The sequence below is a fragment of the Ovis canadensis genome, chromosome 5 (assembly GCF_042477335.2).
Source record: "Ovis canadensis isolate MfBH-ARS-UI-01 breed Bighorn chromosome 5, ARS-UI_OviCan_v2, whole genome shotgun sequence".
Lineage (NCBI taxonomy): Eukaryota > Metazoa > Chordata > Mammalia > Artiodactyla > Bovidae > Ovis > Ovis canadensis.
Window position 1 is genome coordinate 56,419,613 of NC_091249.1, and position 18,938 is coordinate 56,438,550.

Genomic DNA, 18,938 nt, shown 5'->3' on the forward strand with positions numbered 1-18,938 from the left:
AACCCTGCCCACGCAGCCGGCGCCCCGGAGGTTAGGGCTGTGAACCAGCTGGCCACTGCAGGGCTGGGTGGTGGATAAGGAAGGAGGGTGCAGATCAAGGCACCTGCTGAATCACAGGAGTTGTGTCTGCACGGTGCAGGGCGCGGGGCACTTGGTCTACTGCTGGGTACTCAGGGCGCTGTCTGGCGCCCAGCCCTGCGGTCCGAGGGTCACAGCCATACCCGGGAATCCTAGAACCCCACCCTGGGTTGGTGCTGTGGCCCTTGGTCCCTTCCCGCTGTGCGGGCCTGAAACGCACACGCCTGCGACTGGGGCGAGGAGGGAGAGGTGCCCAGCCGAAGGGGTGCAGCGACCTGAGAGGCGGCGGGTCAGGCCATGTGGGCGTGGGTAGCACAGAAAGGTAAATTGAGGCCCAGTGTAGGCAGGGGCTGCGGAATCACAGGAGGCGGGGACGGCCCTGCACCAACCAACCCCTCCTCCCAGGGAGGAAAAAGTTGAATGGGAGGGGGCGGCCCCCGGAAGCCCGCATGGATGGAAACGCGGCTTCCATGGCAACGCGCCGCGAACCGGGCCTGACGTCACTGTGGGGCTGGCGCCCCGCCCGCCCCCGTCCGAGCATTGAAAGGCTCAGGCCCCGCCTACTCTTGGGGCGCCTCATTGGTGGCCACCTCATCGCCGGTCTGCTCGCACCAATAGCTGCGCGGGATTGCTGCCCGGAGGCGGGACTGCGGCGTGGCCAGGCAGAGTGCGCAGGCGCGGCGCGGGGGCGTGCGCCCCGCCCCCACCCCCTTTTCCCTCTGGCCGCACGTCCGCAATTTGGGGGCGGGAGGCGCGCCCAGGGGTCTGACGACCGTTGCAGCTCTGAGACGGAAGAGGGGGCGAACCTGAGGGTGCCGCACGTGGACCCCCGCACGGGCGCGATCGCGTGCATCCGCCTTTCAAGCCCGGCCATTGTCTGTTGCCTCTTCCCCACGACCTTATGTGCGCGAGCTCCGGGCTAGGGGAGCGCAGGGCGGGGAGCGGGAGAAGGGCAATTGGGCTGAGGCTCTGCCAAAAGAATAGGAGTTTGCCAACTACAGGAAGAGGGAAATGGTGCCCCATGTTGGTGGCACGGCATGCGCAGATGTCTGAAGAGGTGAATGCGGGTGCATTTGGGAAACATCTGAAAGTCAGTTTGGGGGACCTAAAACAAAAGGCGACGGCAAGGACCCGACAGGAATGATTCCTCAACTCTGGCTTGGGGGCGATGAGATGGAGACCCCAAGGAGGAGGAGCAGATGGAAGGAGCAGAGGCCGGAACATCCCAGGAGGTGTCTGGTCTGGACGCTCTGCTTAGACAAGCCTGGGAAGGGACAGATGAGGCATTGTCTGAAGGGGGCCTTTGGTTCACAGTGCGATGTCTGGCAAGGGAGCTGCAGGGAGTTCTGAGGTTGGGGACCCAGGAGGGGTCATGGCGGCAGGAAGACCTCATCGCTGCCTGGCTATGCCTCAGTTTTGCTCTGACCAGTAGTCCACTAAGAGAAGGCAGCAGTCAGTATGAACAGGGTAGCCTTTGCCAGGTGGGGAGGATGTGAGCCAAAACCTCTGGTCCGAGGTTATCCCTGGGGCCAGCTGGGGCGGACAGAGAGCCCCTACACTTAGATGGGGGTTGGCACTGGAGTTGTGGACAGGTGTGGCTGCCAAGGTGTGAAGTCCAGAGGCTTGGATCCAGGTGCTGGCTCACAGATGGGCCGTGCTTCTAGAGTGATGAGGCAGCTGTGGGCAGGCAAGAGAAGGTCACTGGGGTCACGTCTTTTTGTTCAAGGCCAGAGTCCCCTGCGCGTGGCCAAATGGGTAATTGGGGCTAGCTGCACGGTTTTGAAATGCCAAAGGACGAGGCATTGAGGGGGCTTGGGAGAAAGGCTGGGAGAAGCCAGGTCCCTGGGGAGGTGAGGGTGAGTGGTGTCCCGCTGGGGCCAGCGCCAGCAGCCCCAGCACGGGGCGTGTGCCCCAGCACAGCCACCCCCGCCCAGGCCTGGCGGGAACGCCCTCCTCTCCAGGCACCTTGGGAATGGGAGTTGCCAAGCTACAGCCAAGGGTGCTAGGACTCAACTCAGGAGTCTCCCCTCCAGCCCCACCCACGGCCGCCCCCACCAGGCAGGGCAGAGGACAAGGAGCCTCCGGTGTCTCTCGGGACAGGTGAGCCGCCCAGCTCGCAGGTGTGGGCGGGGCCGCTGTCACCTGGGGCCCTTTCCCGACTGGAGATGGCCCCCAGCCCTGGCCTGCTGCCTCGGTTCCCCTCACCCACGTGTGCCCCTCCCCCCGCCTCCTTTGAGTTTTCCTTTCCTGTGTCTTTCTGTTTCCCTTTCTTTCCACCTTTCTTGGTTTCTGGGTCTGTCCGTATTTCTGTCGGAGTCTCCATCTCCGCTGTCTCCCTCTATTTTCGTCCAGTCTCGGCCTCACCGGCTCCTCCTCCCGATGCCTCCCCCGCTTCCTCCCCCTCTTGGGGGCCCCCTCCCTCACCCCCGGAGTACATTCCAGCCTCCGCCCCCGCCTCGCCGCCCCTCCCCGGAGCCTGCTGCTGCAGTGGTGGGTTCCCGAGATGCTGCGGGTAGGCTTGAGTTGAAGTCAAAGGTCGGGAGCCGGCGGGGGCTGGAGAGGGCACCCCCTAACAACTCTGGAATGTGGGCTGGGCCGGCCCCACGGGGTTGGGGGAAGGAGGTCGCACGCCCGCAGACGGAGACGGCTGGCTACATCTGCCCTGCGCACAACCCACACCCCCAACGCTACCCACGGGCCTCGCGGAGAATCAGCCCAACCCCGGACGCCCACGCAGGGCCCCTTACTGCCACCAGACCCAGACCAACCCGCCTCTCAGTCCCACTCGCGCGCTGCACCCGCTCTGCAGTCCACGGGAGAGGCTCATCTCTCCTGCAGCACAGGGACCCCCATACACAACGCCCCCCACAGTCCCAAACCCGCCCCAACCTACACTTCTGGGTACCACAACCGCAGTCAACTGTGTGACCCTCAGAACCCGCTCTCACCCAGGGCCAAGACCTATTTGACAAAAACCGCAGCATTGAAGGTCACATCAGGCAGCCCAAACTGAGACCCTCAGAGACGCTGCTCAGCGGAGGCGGCACTCAAAGCCGGGACGCCCCAGCCACAGACACTGCCTACGCACCCTTCCTCCTGCAGGCCCAGCCGAGCAAAGCGGCCACTGGGGTGGGCAGGTGCAGGAGTGTAGGTGCACCCTCAAAAAAAGTGGGGCTTCATCCTGCACGGTGGACCATTCCCTGAGCAGCCTAAGACCCAGAGTAAGAAGAGAAAAACTGCCCTAGGAGCCACTCCAGGGTGAGGCCTGGTTGCCTCGCTATGACCCTTGCTGACCTGGGGAAGTGCTGCTGTTGCACCCATTCTCAGCTGACGCACCCCAGACACTGCCTGCCCTCACAGCTGGGCGCCCAGGCAGTCGCTGACCCTTGAAGGAGGGACGGGGATGGGCGGCAGGCAGGACAAGTCCTGTGGGTACCTGTGTCTGCCAGCTTGGGTGTGGGGGTGGGGATGTGGAGGCTGCTATGTACATCTGCCTGGACACACAGATCACAGAGGTGTCTTTCCTGAGCCCTTGGCAGCTACCCCAGGAGGGCAGGCTCTCTCCCTGGTTGCCACTCTCAATGTTGCTGAGGAAACTCAACAGCCCCAGTCAGGGGTCCTTTGGCCCCTTTGCGTGTCTGTAGTGAACGACCGGGCTCCAGTGGGACAGCTCCTCCTGCCTCTGCAGTGGGGCTGTGGACCACACAGCCCTGCCCCAGTCTCAGAAACCCAGGGGGTTGCCTCCCCAGCATCCCTACTCAGGGAAGCTTTGGGGTTTCCATGAGCATGCAGTGGCTGCACCAGGCCTGCATTTCACACACACTTGATATGTCTCATGCATGAATGCATGCATTGGTGTGGGCCTCCAGGTGTCCCCTGGGTCCCTTCACAGTCAGCCTGCAGTTGGTGAGAGTTGTAGTCACTAGCATGGTCCAGGAGCTGCCTGACCTTTGTATTCCTGGGATGAGGAGCAGAAGAGAGGCAGCCATCACATTCCTGGGCCATGAGTCACAGGGAGCTCCACCCAGGTGCTGGCCACAAACCCCTCCACCAGGAAGCCCCCTCCTAGGAACAGGAGGGAAACAGAAGCCAGGCTGCAGTCAACTGACTCTCCTGTGCTCACTGTGGGCAGCCACCTGGGCTTCCTAGGGAACTCACATGTGCCCCCTACGCATGCAGGTGGGAAATGGTGGGCAGTTAATCTCTTCTTCTGGGCTTCTGGCCTCCTTCCTGTCACCCTCCTCTGCCCTAGAGGCCCTGGTTGCTGCTGACACAGCACACGGCATGTGCCCACCCCAGGGTCATGAGTCACGACATGCCACCAGCCATGGGCACATATGATCTGGGAGTTCTGGTCCCCTGAGTCATGCACACCCAGCCCTTCTGGGCTGATTCCACATCCTGGTTTTGCACATACTTTGGGGTCTGTGCACAACCCCTGTTCTTGCACATAGAAAATGACCATGCAAAAATGTTTCCATGTGTGCACAAGCATGCACACACCTCCATGCCACTTTGTACATACACATACACGTGAGTTCTGTGCACACTTCCACACGCATGTGCACGGGCACACAGCGCCACTTTCATGCTCACACAGGCATGGTCCTCAGATCCTGTTTCTCCATCTCTGCACCCACGGGTCCCCTGCCCAGAGGCACACATGTGCACCACACCTGGCAACATACACATTCATCCAGTCGCCACTTCTCCCTCCCTGGCTCTGGGCCCCGGGGATCTGGGCCAGGCTGGCGGGCTGGAGTTTCTGCCTGGACCGTCCCACTTCCGCGCCCCCGCTGGACGGCCGCCAGCCAGGTGCCCCGGCCCGGCCCCCGCCTGGTCAACGGGGAGGGGGCGGTAATTACGCGGCCCCGGGGTCTCTCCCTCTCCACGTGCCTTTCATCCCGGCCACGCCCGACCGGAGCCCAGACGCTCATTACCGCCTCCCGCCCGATCATTAGCCGGGGTCGGGGGAGGACCCGGCGTCCGGCGGGCCCGACCCAGCGGGGAGGCCTGGGGCTTCGGTGCGGGAGTGCAGCGGCCACGCCCCCGTCTCCGTGGCAAGGCAAGTGGGTGAGGTGCCCTGCCCCGAGGAAGCCGGGTGGTCTTCGCCGGGCCTGTGGAGGGGCGTCTTGTGAGTGCGCAGAAGTAGACCTTCGGCCTAATCCCAGTCCCGCCGGGCAGGCGGCAAGCCGCGCATCTCGGCCACGAATAGCAGCTTCGCCCCCGCCCAAGGCTATTTTAATCCCCCTCTCCCCGACCACCCCAAGCTCTCGGGCGGAGGAGTGGGGTGGGGGCGCTGAGGGCGGGACGGGAACCCCCCCAACGCCAGTGCTCGTGGCAGTCGGCTGGACCGCGAGGCGGGCCCGGGAGCCCCGGACCAGGCTGACTGCGAGGCCGCAGCGCCCCCTTGTGTCCTTGGGGAGAACGTGGAGCAGGGTCGAGGCAGGGAGGAATGTGGTCCTAGCCCCCTGCGACCATCCTTCCCACCCCGCCGCTCACGGGAACAAGCAGTCCTTGTTACACACTGAGTCACAGGGACACGCGGGTACGGATACAGGTGTCACACCTGAGACGCATGCACACACTTCCCACACTGTGCCCGGGGCAGGCGCACCTGAGGACAGGTATCCACAGGTATAGGTCCACACTGCGATGGGAACCCAGGACAGTCGTGGGTACTTACTCAGCCCTGTACCAAGCAACAGCCTCGTAGTAAGTACACGCTGAATAACTGCTGGTGGAAAAATGAATGAACCAAGGTACTTCATAAAACCAAGAGAAGGCAGATTAGGACAGAAGAGTGGGGGCGGGGGGCAAAGAGTGATGAGGGTCCCCTGTGACTCCGGGGCCCCCGTCGCCTTGGCTGAGACCAGGAGCCGCCAACCTGACTTTGCTGGAGGAGCAGATCAGAACGCCGGTGGAGGTGGGGATTGCTCTCCGGCTGGGCATGCCTGGCCGGCCCTCCAGCCCCACCTTGGGCGCGGCGGGAGGGGGAGCTGAGCGATGAGTCCCTCTGCTCCTTTTAATAACCTCCCTGCGTGAGTGGCTGACGCAGCAGCTCCTGCTGCTGCTGACAGTTGTATGGTGGGGGCTGTGGTGTGGGGGACGAGGTGCAGAGAGAGACGGCTGCCAGGAGTCATGAACTACTGCCTGAGCCTGGGAGGTGTCCCAGCGACCTTGTCACAGGAGAGTGTCCATGCCCTCTGCCCTACTGCGTCAGCTAGACCCACCTGAGTGTGGGACCAAGTATGGGGCTTGAGGAGGACTGGAGCTTGCCTGGTATGTGTGTGAGGTCTCTCTTCTCAGATTCCCTTTTTTTTTTTTTAACCTCAATGCGGGGCATATACATCATGAGAAACGCTGGACTGGAAGAAACACAAGCTGGAATCACGATTGCCAGGAGAAATATCAATAACCTCAGATATGCAGATGACACCACCCTTATGACAGAAAGTGAAGAGGAGCTAAAGAGCCTCTTGATGAAAGTGAAAGAGAAGAGCGAAAAAGTTGGCTTAAAGCTCAACATTCAGAAAACGAAGATCATGCCATCCGGTCCCATCACTTCATGGGAAATAGATGGGGAAACAGTGGAAACAGTGTCAGACTTTATTTTTCGGGGCTCCAAAATCACTGCACATGGTGACTGCAGCCATGAAATTAAAAGACGCTTACTCCTTGGAAAAAAAGTTATGACCAACCTAGATAGTATATTCAAAAGCAGAGACATTACTTTGCCGACTAAGGTCCGTCTAGTCAAGGCTATGGTTTTTCCTGTGGTCAGTATGGATGTGAGAGTTGGACTGTGAAGAGGGCTGAGCACCGAAGAATTGATGCTTTTAAACTGTGGTGCTGGAGAAGACTCTTGAGAGTCCCTTGGACTGCAAGGAGATTCAACCAGTCCATTCTGAAGGAGATCAGCCCTGGGATTTCTTTGGAGGGAATGATGCTGGAGCTGAAACTCCAATACTTTGGCCACCTCATGCGAAGAGTTGACTCATTGGAAAAGACTCTGATGCTGGGAGAGATTCGGGGCAGGAAGAGAAGGGGACGACCGAGGATGAGATGGCTGGATGGCATCACGGACTCAATGGACGTGAGTCTGAGTGAACTCCGGGAGATGGTGATGGACAGGGAGGCCTGGCCTGCTGCCATTCATGGGGTCGCAAAGAGTCGGACACGACTGAGCAACTGAACTGAACTGGGATCCTAGTTCTCAGACCAGGGATTGAACCTGCACTCCTTGCATAAGAAGTGGGGAGTCCTAACAACTGGACCAGCAGGGAAGTCCCTCAAATACTTCTAACTTTTAGCAGAATGTCTGCCTTTGAAGACCATCTGGAGCCCAGGAGTATTACCTTGGGCCTCTGGTCTGGGGAGGCAGGGGTCTGCACTAGCTTCTTGCACCCCATGGAAGGGTCCAGGGCCACAGAAGGTAGTGTGTGCCAAGGCCTGGGCAGGGGTAAAGGGGTGACCACAAGAGGAGAAACTGGAAACAGGCTTAGGGGTGAATATTTCTGCAATAGCAGAGGTCTTGCGACCCCCAGACAGGATAAAGATTCATGGGGAGGAGCTAAGTGGCATGCCCCTGGCATGGGCAGTGAGTGGGTTCTAGGTGTACAAAACAGTGTGCCTTGAGGAGAGGGGAGGGGACTAGAGCACACAGTGAAGTTGAGGGCTGAGCTGAATGTTGGGGTGCAGTGGAGACTCCAGGGCTGAGCACAGAGCTCAGCTCTGTGGGTTTGAGAGCCCAAGTTAAGGTCAGCCTGCAATCTAGAGCTGGGATGCACAAAAATGTCTGGCTGGCTGACTGTGGGGTATGGGTGCCACCTACCAGACCTGGTGAAGTCAGGGTTGGGGTGGGAATTAGGTGTGGATGCAGTCTGGAATTTGTAAGGAAACAAAGTTGGGAAGCAGGAAGAATTCGGGTCGTGGAGAATACTGGGGTCCACATAAATGGAGTTGTCTCAGTGTTAGGATTTGGGCGGGCTTTGGGGCTGACCACATTAAGTGGTGTATTCAGGAGAGTTGAGGTTCTAGGAGTTCTGGGTTGTCCGTTAGGTTGGCAAATTTATAAGAACTGATGCCGGGGTTCAGATTAAGGTGGGGTGTCTGAGAACTGGATCTCGGCTGATTCTGGGGACCTAAGTGAGGTTGCGGAAAAGGCAATGGCACCCCACTCCAGTACTCTTGCCTGGAAAATCCCATGGACGGAGGAGCCTGGTAGGCTGCAGTCCATGGGGTCGCTAAGAGTCGGACACGACTGAGCGACTTCACTTTCACTTTTCTCTTTCATGCACTGGAGAAGGAAATGGCAGCCCACTCCAGTGTTCTTGCCTGGAGAATCCCAGGGACGGCGGAGCCTGGTGGACTGCCGTCTATGGGGTCGCACAGAGTCGGATACGACTGAAGCGACCTAGCAGTAGCAGCAGCAAGTGAGGTTGGTTAGTCGGTAATTGCTGGAGCACCGCAAAACTAGGAGTTTCAACCACCCCCAGAAGGTTCCCAGGAAATGCTCTAGCAGCATCCGCCAGAGCCCCTTTGTTCTCGCCACAGGCCAGGGGGCGGGCGTACGGAAGTAGGTCCCCTCCGCCCCGCCGCGAGCCTGCCCCGCCCCCCACTCACAGGCTGGGGGATGCGGACCCGGCGCGTCTCCGTGCCCAGCGCCCACTCGCGGGAGGGGGCGGGACCGCTACAGGCCCGGCCCCCCAGTCATGAATATAAGGCACAGCCACGGTCTCCAGGGCCTGGGATTGGCCGGTGCAGCGCGGGGAGGAGAGCTCAGGGGCGGGGCTTAGGGGCGAAGTATATAAGGCCAGGAGCACAGCGCCCCCCTCCTCATTCGCGCGTTAGAAGGCTCGGGTCGTTTTGCTGTTCTGTCTTCCCGCCTGCGCCAGGGACCTGCCCAACTCAGTGGTGAGGGCCCTGGCGGCACCGGCTCCACGGGCCCGGGGCGGCGGGCGGCCTGCGGCTAGCTGGACGAGGCGGGGCGGCGGCGGCACGCCCTTGGGCGGGAGCGGTGCCAGGGCGGGCACCCCCTGGTGGGTGGAGGCGGGTGGAGTCTGCCCCGCCAGCGGCGAGGGGCAACCGAGACCGGGTAGAGTCGTGGTCGGACGGCATTCCCTGTGGGCCAGGCCTGCCGCGAGCGTGACATCTCCGTAAAATGGCGGCCGCGAGCGGAGACAGTACCTATTGAAATGGCGGGAGCGCCAATGCCCGGATGGAGTGGCGCAGGACGCGCGCGGGGGCGCATGCGCATGTTGGGCGTGGCCGGGCCAGGGCTCCTCCCCGCTTTCTTATTGGCGTTCTGCGAGGGCAACACAGCCCCGGTGCTACCCACGGCTTAAGTTGGGGTCCTAGTTTCGCGGCTGCAGGTCGCCTTCTGGCCTGTTACTGGCCCCTCAGCGGAAGCCTGTGTCCCATAAAGGGTCAATCTAAGCACCGCCCCACAATCCCGCCCTGCGTTGGCATCCCAGCACAGGCCCCCCCGCCCCCTGCCACTCCCTGCACAGTACCCTCCAGTGGACCGAGCACTTTGCCATGATGTTCTGGTTAAGACTTAATCCTCCGATGTTTGCAAAGTGCGGAAGCCAGGGTGCACTCAGCCCATGGCAATGGTGGTCGATGCCCTCTTTAAGGGTCCAGTGTTAGACCTGTGAGGCTGTCACCAGGCTGGAGTTTTGGGGTCCCATGGTCAAGTAGCACTGAGGAGCGCGGCAGACCCGCGGTGTGTACCCAGGTCTCGGAGCTCCCGAGTATTGACTGAGAGGGGTGGACTTGGCCCACGCACAGAGTAGAGGCAAGGGGCCTGAAGTGATAAAGGAATTAAGGGCTTGTTTTGAGATGAAGTACTGGGTGTGGGCTTGGGACGGTTAAAGGGCAGCAAAATAATTTCTCACTGTTTCCCCCGTGAGCATATGTTACTTGTATAAAGTAAAATAGGGAGGGGTGAGTTTGGAAGCCCCTGCAGGACCTGAGTATTTCAATGGTGTTTGCCTCAGGCCACCATGGCATCAGATGAGGGCAAGCTTTTCGTCGGAGGGCTGAGTTTTGACACCAATGAGCAGTCACTGGAGCAGGTCTTCTCAAAGTATGGACAGATATCTGAAGGTGAGACTGGTGCCAGAGGAGGTGGCTAAGCAGGGCTGCATACAGGGAGGGTGGGGTCCTGACCTTAGACCTCTCTACTGCACAGTGGTGGTCGTGAAAGACAGGGAGACCCAGCGATCCAGGGGCTTTGGGTTTGTCACCTTTGAAAACATCGACGATGCCAAGGACGCCATGATGGCTATGAATGGGAAGGTGAGGGGTGGCCACTTTGGGGTCCGGAGGGTCTGGGCTGCAGACCTAGGGCTGGAGGTGCAGAGGCTTACCGTGTTCACCCTTGGTCTCCAGTCTGTGGATGGGCGGCAGATCCGGGTGGACCAGGCAGGCAAGTCATCTGATAACCGATCCCGTGGATACCGAGGTGGTTCTGCTGGAGGCCGGGGCTTCTTCCGTGGGGGCCGGGGCCGGGGCCGTGGTTTCTCCAGAGGTGAGTGCCACCTGTGGGGATGAGGTGGGGGGCATTGCTGCAGGAGCTCACACTTTTCCTCCTGTGCCCTCTGTAGGAGGTGGGGACCGCGGCTATGGGGGGAGCAGGTTCGAGTCCAGGAGTGGGGGCTATGGAGGCTCCAGAGACTACTACAGCAGGTGGGGGCAGCGGTCCTGCAGAGGGTGGGGGCTGGTGGAAACCCCCTGAGGTGTCTTTCATGCCCATCTGTGTCTTTCCGGCAGCCGGAGTCAGGGTGGCGGGTACGACCGGAGCTCTGGCGGGTCCTACAGAGATAGCTACGACAGTTATGGTAAGTGGTGCTCCATGGGCTGGTGGTGGGAGTTCAGTGCACCTCGGTGCGCTCTGGCATTCTCGATCAGAGCTGGTTATTCTGCTGACCCTATAAGGGACAAGACTGCCCTCTCGGGTCTCCATGCCAGCAGCCACTTCTGACCAAGGAGAAAAGGGAGATCCAGGGCCTCCGAGCAGAGTGGGCAGGCAGCGTCCGTGCGTGTGGGCCACCGCCACCCTCGGCTGTGGGGGGGTTGGTTGCTCCTGAGGCTGCAGGGCTGGGCCCCCAGGGCCAGGCCAGGCGTGGACTGCTGCCTCTTGCCGTCTGCTTCCGCGCCTTTACACTGTGCCTGCTTCTTGTTCTCAGCTACACACAACGAGTAAAAATCCTTCCTGCTCGAGATCGTCCTTCCAATGGCTGTGTGTTTAAGGATTTGGGGAGCGCCGCTGCATCGTTAGTGTGTAGTGACCACGCCTCCTTGTGCCCACTTCTGTAGTCTTGTTGGTTCTGATCTTGTCAAACACAGCCTGACTGCTTCTGACCCCCAGATGGCCTCACTGCTGCCCTTTGCTTTTTAAGGAAGTGCATTCTGTTTTTAAGGGTTTTTAAATCATTTTGAAACGCACTTCCGGTTTTACTTTTAACCTTTTTACCACTAGCCAAGAGATTTTTTAGAAAATAACTGGGGGTTGTGAGGGTTTTGTTTTTGTTTTTGGTTGTGTTGCTATTTTCGTTTCTTTTCAGCGGGGTCAACCCCATGAGGTTGCTCTTTTTTTGAGGTTGAACGATCGAACTCTGGATCGCTCTCTTTGTCGGAAGCTGAGCAAGCTGTGGCTTTTTTCCAACTTGGTGTAACATTTCTGAGTGTAGCGTGGTCAGACTGTGCAGGAGGCAGTGGAGGTGCCCGGGCTGCCTGCCTGTCCTGGGAGACCCACAGTCCCCAAGAGGTTCTTGACAATGTGTGTTTATATTGTCCTTTTTTACCGGAAGTCATACACATATGCCATCACTGTTGTATTTGAAGTGGTTGAGGAATCCTTGTATGCCGTTTTCTTTGGCTTCACGAAGCTGATTAAAAGACTGTCTGAATGAACCTCGCTTTGAGCATCTCCCTTTGATCGCACCACACGCGTCCTGCTGCCAGCTTGAGGCAGGCAGAGTAGAGCAGAGCTGGCAGCTAGAGGACTAGGGCTGCCATCCTGCCTGCAGCTCCTAGAGGAGGAAGGTAGAGCCAATGATGCTGGCTGGGCCCCTGTGACCACTGACTGCCCCCACTCAGTTAGGCGAGCAGGTGGGTGACGGGAGTGGGCTCTCGGACTGCAGGGCAGCCCCGGGATTCTTCTGGCCATGGCAGCTGGAGGGCTCGATGGGCGGGCAGCCTAGCAGGGACAGTGGACATGGGGGCGCCCAACGCTGACCCTGAGCCCCTTAATCTAGAATCAGGCCAGAGAGCAAGCGGATGCAGACAGTGTCCCTGGGTGACCACAGACTGACTGGCTCATTAGCTAGCTCTCCTGTTGCTTTACAAGTTCTGAGCATTCTCTGCTAGCCTATGGAAGCTGCAGCCCCTCGGAGGACAGAAGTGTTGTGCGCCCAACAGAACCCTCTGAGACGCAAGCCGCTCCCTGGGCTAGCTCATATGTGGAGATAGTCCTGTCACCGAGGTAACTCCTTTTGCTCGTCCGCATTCCTCTTCTCTCGGGCGCTCATATGAAAGTAAAGCCATATTACTCGGGGAATGTTCTTTGACTTTTTTGCTTTTCTATTTTTTTCCTTTTTTTTTTTTTTTTTAATAAAAACAAGGTGGAACCAAAGGTAGGCCCCTGCCATTTGCCCTTCCCCACCTGCAGCCAGGTGAGCAGCCTGGGCAGTTGAGCTTAACCAGTAGGTTCCACTGGCTAGTAGGATTGGAGACCACCAAACGCCCTGCCTTTTGGAATCTTTTGTTCATCAATTGACTGTCTTTTCTAGACCTCTTTAAGTCGCATTCCTAACTAGTTCTCTATGGTGTCTGCTGCTGCCATGACATTTTTCCGAGAGCTTGTGCTGTTTTCTAAGCAGCTCCGTCCCAAGTGGGTGGCTGGCTCTGCTTAAGAGTGGAAGGTAGCCTGGCCCATCTGAAAGGCTCAGGCCTGCCCATGGCGGGGCCTCAGGTTGGCCCCGATGACTAGCTTGAGACCCTCCCAGGAGCTGTGGATTGTTCTGGGGGAGGCAGGGAGGGGAGCTCAGCTCTGCCAGGGGGTAAGGGCTAACACTCATTTGCTTTGGCAGGTTGAATGGAAGTCAGTGTGACCCGGAGGAAGTGTGGCCTGAGAACAGTGTTGACCTGGGGTCCCTGTCCCAGGAGGGACTCTACCCAGGATCGAGCCAGAGGCACGGATGCCTGCCCTCGCAGCCCGTCGCCTGTAAGTGCTTCCTGGGGCGGGAGGCATGTGGCCGTTTGGCCCAGGCCCTTGCAGTGGGTTCTCCCCTCCTGGCAGTGTGATCCATTGGGGACAGCATCTTCGCCTCCTGCCGGAGTAGCCCTTGTGCTCCCCCCAATCCCTTCCTGTCTTTCCAGCAGATGTTTTACTGGCAAGGTTGGGGCACAGGGTTCAAGGTGTTCCAGGAGGACAGGCCTGTGGTGCTGGCACGGCGGTGTGTCCTCACCGGCGAAGTGACAAGAAAGCGTGGAAGTCACATTTGAATAAAGGGATGGTGTGTCCACCCACAAATCTTGAGTCTCGTTTGGGGCGTGGTGTGGAGGGCGGACACTGATCCTGCATGGGATGGTCCAGATGGAAGGGGCATGGTGGAGAGTCCACTAGAGAAAACCTTTTTTGGCCACCGTTCTGGGCATGAGCTGGAATCAAACCAGGAAGACCAGCTTGGCAGCTCATTGCTGCCTTGGGCAGTTCCCCTGGGACTGTTCTCTCAGGGTCTGAGAGGGTGTGGCCAGCCTGAGCAGAAGAGGAGGTAGTCCCTTGGGCCCCCCATCCCAGGGGGACAGGCACCTCTCCCAGAGCCCAGGCTGAGGTCTTGGCAGTGACCCTGGGCATTTTCATCTTTGCAGCCCATGAGGCTGACCTTGCTCCCAAGCTACTTGCTTTCTGCCCCGGTCTTGGGGTGCAGAACCTTAGGGTTGAGCCCTGGTTCCACTGCCTCGGGTTCTGGGCTGGTTATGTCAACTCCGAGCAGGGTGTGGCCCTGTAAGGTCCAGGTCACTGACTTAACCCCCGCTTCTCCCACGGGATGTGTTTGGTTTCTTCTGGTCCCCCCGCCCCCAAAGGCAGGATGTGCAGGTTCGGGGCCTGTATGTCTCCTCCACGGGAGGATCAGGCCCAGTGTGCTACAGCGCAGGTACACCGTAGCCCAGGGCGAGTTGGGTGGGGAAGCAAGTGTTCCCAGGGCCCAGGTGGGAAGGAGGCCCGCCGGGTTCGGTCGCATCTGCCTCCGCATCAAAGTCCCTGACACTGGTGGGTGTTCCCGATAACTCGCCCCCGGCCCGCCGCGGTGCTCACGCTGCTGTCGGGGGACAGGGCTGAGGCTCACCCCTCGGGGGCAGGCTGAGCGAGGAGCCTGCGGGCTTGGGACGCGGGGAAACTAAGGGGCCCGGGTGAAGTGAGGTGACCGGCCGGGGGCGTGGCTAGGCGTTTCCGGCTACGAGGCCACCCCCTGAATCCCATTGGCTGACACTGCCCCGCGCCATTGAATACAGTCCCTAAAAGGGGGCGGGGCGCAACTAGCGTTTCCGCCGGGCAATGGGGCCGCGCTTGCTGCCGCCGCGGCTCCTGCTGCTGTCGGCGCTCCTGCTGCCGCCACTGCTGTACGGAGCAGAGGACACGCCCCCGTCTCCACAGGCCACGCTGTCGTTGTCGCCGCCCGTCGTGACGAACGGGAGCCAGCCGGGTGCACCGCACAACGACACACACCTGGGGCCACTGGGCTCGCCTGGCTCGCCGCTGCTGCGCTCGTTCTACGTGGTCACGGGCCTCATCGTCCTAGCCGCTCTCTACTTCCTCATCCGGGCATTCAGGTGCGTCAGGCGCACGCCGCCGCCGCCCGGGCGCAGCCAATCCTCGCGCGCCTCGCGCCCCACGTGCTTTGGCGCTTGAAGCCCAGTGCGCCGGCGTCACGTGGGTGGGTGCGGCAAGAAAGTCACGTGATGCGCTATTTTTCTGAAGTTTGAGTGCTGCTGCTTGTTTTCCAGAGGGAGCCACGGAGGCGGGAGATTGTGGGTTGCGTAGGGCACCGGGAGTCTCCGGAACACTATGACGCTCCGCCAGCCTGGAGACGAGCGTCGCGGCCACCAATCCAATTTGCGTCTGCGAGCTGGGGCTGGCCGCATCGTTCGCTGTGGTTAACGCTCACAGCCCGACAGACGCTCCGGTGCCAGACCGGAGCCTGCCCCTCCGCTTTGCTGCTCCTGTTCAGTCCAGGGCTGGCCATGCTCCCCCAAGAGTTGAGGACCCTGTTGCTTTTCCCGCCTGCAATACGGGAGACCTGGGTTCGATCCCTGGGTTGGGAAGATCCCCTGGAGAAGGGAAAGGCAACCCACTCCAGTTCTCTTGCCTGGAGAATCCCTTGGACAGAGGAGCCTGTCAGGCTACAGTCCATGGGGTCGCAAAGAGTCAGACACAACTGAAGCGACTTCACTTTCTTTCACTTTGGTTTTCCCGAGGCATACCCCCTGCCTGGTGCAGGCCCTTTTCCCCCTCCTCGGGCCCCTGATCTTCACATTTGGCGTCCTCTCTGGGGTTGATCTAAGCACAGCTGGGGTTGATCTCCAGAGAGCCTGTGTCCCACAGAGCTGACCATGTTCAGGCGCTCTCAACGGGCATTTTCTGTCTTCATCGAACACTGTTGTGGGTGCACAATGCTTGTCTCCATGTCAGTCAGTGCATGTTATATCCATCGCAGAGGCCTCATAGAGAGGCCTGTGGTTTCCCTGGTGGTGGTCAGGAGCCAGAGCTTCTGTCTGAGACAGCTCTCCACTTGATGTTTCTGGCAAACCCTAATACTTTCTCTGAGACTCGGTCTTCTTGTTTGTATAGTGGGATAACAACATCCACCCCACCCCACCCCCACCCCCACCCCCACCCCCACCAAGGGTCCTAGCTCTGGGGCCTCCCAAGGGAGATGTCCACCTTTTGTTATTGACATAAGAGCAATTGATGATCGTTGTAACCATTGTGAGAAGAAATGCAATTAGGCCGGGAAAGTACACTGCAAGGCTTTGGGAATCATGTAGAGGAGGATTATGGGAAAAGGTGGGAAGCTGGACAGGGGGTTAGCAGCTTCACGGAGAGGTCGTGAGAGAGTCACTGAGTGAGCCTGGGCCTGCTTTCAGATTGAAAAAGCCACAGCGGAGGAGATACGGGCTCCTGGCCAACACTGAGGACCCCACCGAGATGACGTCAATGGACAGTGACGAGGAGACAGTCTTTGAGACAAGGAACCTGAGATGGTAGGATAGCACTCTACACACTTTCAGGGGCTCCTTGGGTGGGTGGGGGGTGGGATCAACAGGAAGACAGGTGGACCGCCTGTGCCTGTGCTCAGCGTAGTCAGCACCCAGCAGCAGGTGTGGGCCTGGAGTGAGCACTGCTTTGCCGTCACAGGCTGCGTGGCCTCATCTGAGGCCCCTGTCTCACCGTTTCAGTTTCCCATTTCTTTAACATGGGAACCAGCTGCATGGCTGGAGTAGGTGAGCACTTCCTCTGCGCCTGATGGTGAAGGCCAAAATCAGTGTCAGAGATGGAGGATGCCTGCCAGATGCTACCAAAGCTGGAGGATGGGTCTGAGACTGCCTCTCCACCGCCCAGCCCTAGGAAGAGTGTCCCAGGCACAGGGAGCAGCAGAGACAGAGAGAGGGCTGACAGCTGAGGTGACCCAGCAGCTCTGGGCTCAGGGCCAGCGACTGCCTGAGCAGGATTGATGGCCCCTTTAACCCCAGCATGTTGCAGGCTCAGGCCCGGAAGCTTGGAGACTGTAGGACAGTTCTGATTTTCCAGCCCCCCTCCCACCCACAGAGGGAGGTGTGGGTATGGTCCTAGAATCCCTCTGGTGTCTGCATTTCCTGGCTAGGGGAGGACCTACCCCCTTTGCCCCCAGGTCGGGAGTTGGCAAGGCCTGCAGGCTGGGGGCGGGGGCTGGTATGTTAGAGGGCTCAGCACTCAGCCTCAAACACAGCTGGGTGGGGGCAGAGCGGGGTGGGCTCACCCCCATTTCTCACCACCTTCTTCCCCTCCTTTTCAGATGTTTGGTTCAGGAAGGCAGCATTTCCAGTGGCCCTGGGGGAAGGATAAAAGGCAGGGGCCCTCCCAGTGCTTGGAACACCCCGCCTGGACCAGACAGCATGTGTGGAGCCCTCCCGGCCCACTGGAAGCCAACTCAGCCCTCTCTGCAGACAGGACTGCCCAGGTTACCGGGTGGAAGCCAGAGGGGCAGCCCTACACAGGACTCTGAGGCCCCTGGCCATGATGTGACTTATACCAGTCACCCTCCCTGGTGGGAATGCGGCAGCCCCAGGCTGAGGCCTGGAAGGCGGGCAGGCTGGGTGTCCTGTCTGGGGGCACCATTCCTCTGGGGCGGGGACAATAAAGGCAGCAGTGCTTTTGTAGCCGGTACCCAACTCCACAGCGGGCCAGACCCAGCGCCCTGGCTCACGGGTGGGGCAGGGGGCAGCAGATCTGGGTCCATGTCAGCCTCATTCCTCCCACCTGTGACCATCTGGATCATCCCTAACTGTTCAGAGGGTCCCATGGGGAATCCCACAAAGGAGGGGTAGAGATGGAGAAGACCTGCCCCCACCTGCCTGGAAGAAGACCCTGCCACTAGTTACCTCTAGGCTTAGTAAAGGAGAACTCCTATTCTTCCACCAAACTGCTTAAGGGCTCCCCTTCCAGGCCAACTTCAGCCCGGGTCCCCTCAAGGGCAGTGTCCTCTGCCTCACCACACACTACTACTCCAGGGCCATTTCTCACAGAGCCCCAGGCTGTAGCATCCAGGTCTGGAGCCAGCCAAGGCTACCCGTGCCCACCCTGCCTCTCTCCTTTCAGCCTCCAGTGAAATCACTGGTGAACCTGATCCCCCATCCCAGGCAATCTGTGCTGGCACTCAGGCCTCTGTCCTGGCCTCCCGAGTCCCACGGGGACACTTGAATTCCACAGCGTGTGGCTCAGTGCCCATCCTGGCCACCTCAGTCCCATATTTGGAACTTGACCCCCTTTCAGGCATCTGAGTCCCATTAGGGCAACTGATCCCCATTCTGGGCCCCTGAACCCCTTAGGGGTACCTCAGTCCCCATCCTGATCACATCGGATTCATCCTGGCACCTGACCCCATGGGGGTGTTTGAGTCCCCATCTTGACCATCTGAGGCCCATACTGGTCACCTGAGTCCCACTGTGGTACCTTGGTTCCCGTCTCTTGTGATGGGCTTGATGAATTCCTCTGTGGGCCTTGTTTCTAGGCAGAGTCTGGCTCTGGCCCATTCCCCCCTGCACCCTATAAATTTGGTTGTGGAAAGTAGGACCAGGGTGCCTGGCCTGTAGCTCTGTGCCCAGCCTGAGGTTACCCTCAGGCCACTGGCTGAAAGCATGGAGGCCATGTTAGAAGGAGCTGTCATCAGAGGGACCTGCCACCAGGTGGCAGCCTTGTGCTGCACAGTCTACCCAGGTGTGGCCTGAGCCAAACTTTTTACAGGTGGGGAAATAGGTTCTGCTGGGGCTCTGTTTCTCACACCTCAACTCCATCTTGTTGCCATGTCCACCATGGGATGGTCTGAGCTTGCTACCCACTCAAGCCTCGTCAGTCCCTCTGGCCAGTCTCCCTCAGACCTGCTGACCCTTCCCACCCAGCCTGAGCCTGGGTTCCTGAAGAAACACCATCTCTGTCACAGTCAGCTGGTCCCCCCTCCCTCCAGCCGGGGTCCTTTGCCTTGGCCCCCAGTTGACTTCCTTCTCTGTTGGCAATATCTCCCATCATGCCCCAAGGCTGTTCACAATTCCTCTTCCCCTTCTGATGCACTACTGCCACCTCCAGGAGGTCTTCC

General features: G+C 59.6%; 1 protein-coding gene across 12 annotated transcripts; it reads left to right on the forward strand.

Annotated features, from left to right (window-relative positions):
• Window positions 1-8,708: 8,708 nt before the first annotated feature.
• Window positions 8,709-17,505, forward strand: CIRBP (cold inducible RNA binding protein). 12 transcript variants are annotated; one of them, XM_069591975.1, is made up of 11 exons: window positions 8,827-8,994; window positions 10,080-10,188; window positions 10,274-10,380; window positions 10,474-10,612; window positions 10,689-10,770; window positions 10,855-10,922; window positions 12,454-12,568; window positions 13,176-13,309; window positions 14,744-14,919; window positions 16,234-16,350; window positions 17,142-17,505. In XM_069591975.1, the coding sequence occupies exons 2-10, from the start codon at window positions 10,086-10,088 to the stop codon at window positions 16,279-16,281; spliced, it is 972 nt and encodes a 323-aa protein (XP_069448076.1). In that variant the 5' UTR covers window positions 8,827-8,994; window positions 10,080-10,085; the 3' UTR covers window positions 16,282-16,350; window positions 17,142-17,505. The 12 variants fall into 12 exon arrangements, with proteins under 12 accessions (XP_069448085.1, XP_069448088.1, XP_069448087.1 ...); XM_069591979.1 differs by lacking the exon at window positions 10,274-10,380 and having other exon boundaries at window positions 8,828-8,994; XM_069591976.1 differs by lacking the exons at window positions 14,744-14,919; window positions 16,234-16,350; window positions 17,142-17,505 and adding an exon at window positions 13,465-13,676.
• The last annotated feature ends 1,433 nt before the right edge of the window (window positions 17,506-18,938 follow it).

What these genes read in the sequence shown, in the direction of transcription:
- CIRBP (XM_069591975.1), top strand. Translation starts at nt 10,086, where the DNA reads ATGGCATCAGATGAGGGCAAGCTTTTCGTCGGAGGGCTGAGTTTTGAC. An exon ending in TGATGGCTATGAATGGGAAG is followed by an intron (nt 10,381 to 10,473) that starts GTGAGGGGTGGC and finishes CTTGGTCTCCAG; the next exon opens with TCTGTGGATGGGCGGCAGAT. An exon ending in GGGCCGTGGTTTCTCCAGAG is followed by an intron (nt 10,613 to 10,688) that starts GTGAGTGCCACC and finishes TGCCCTCTGTAG; the next exon opens with GAGGTGGGGACCGCGGCTAT.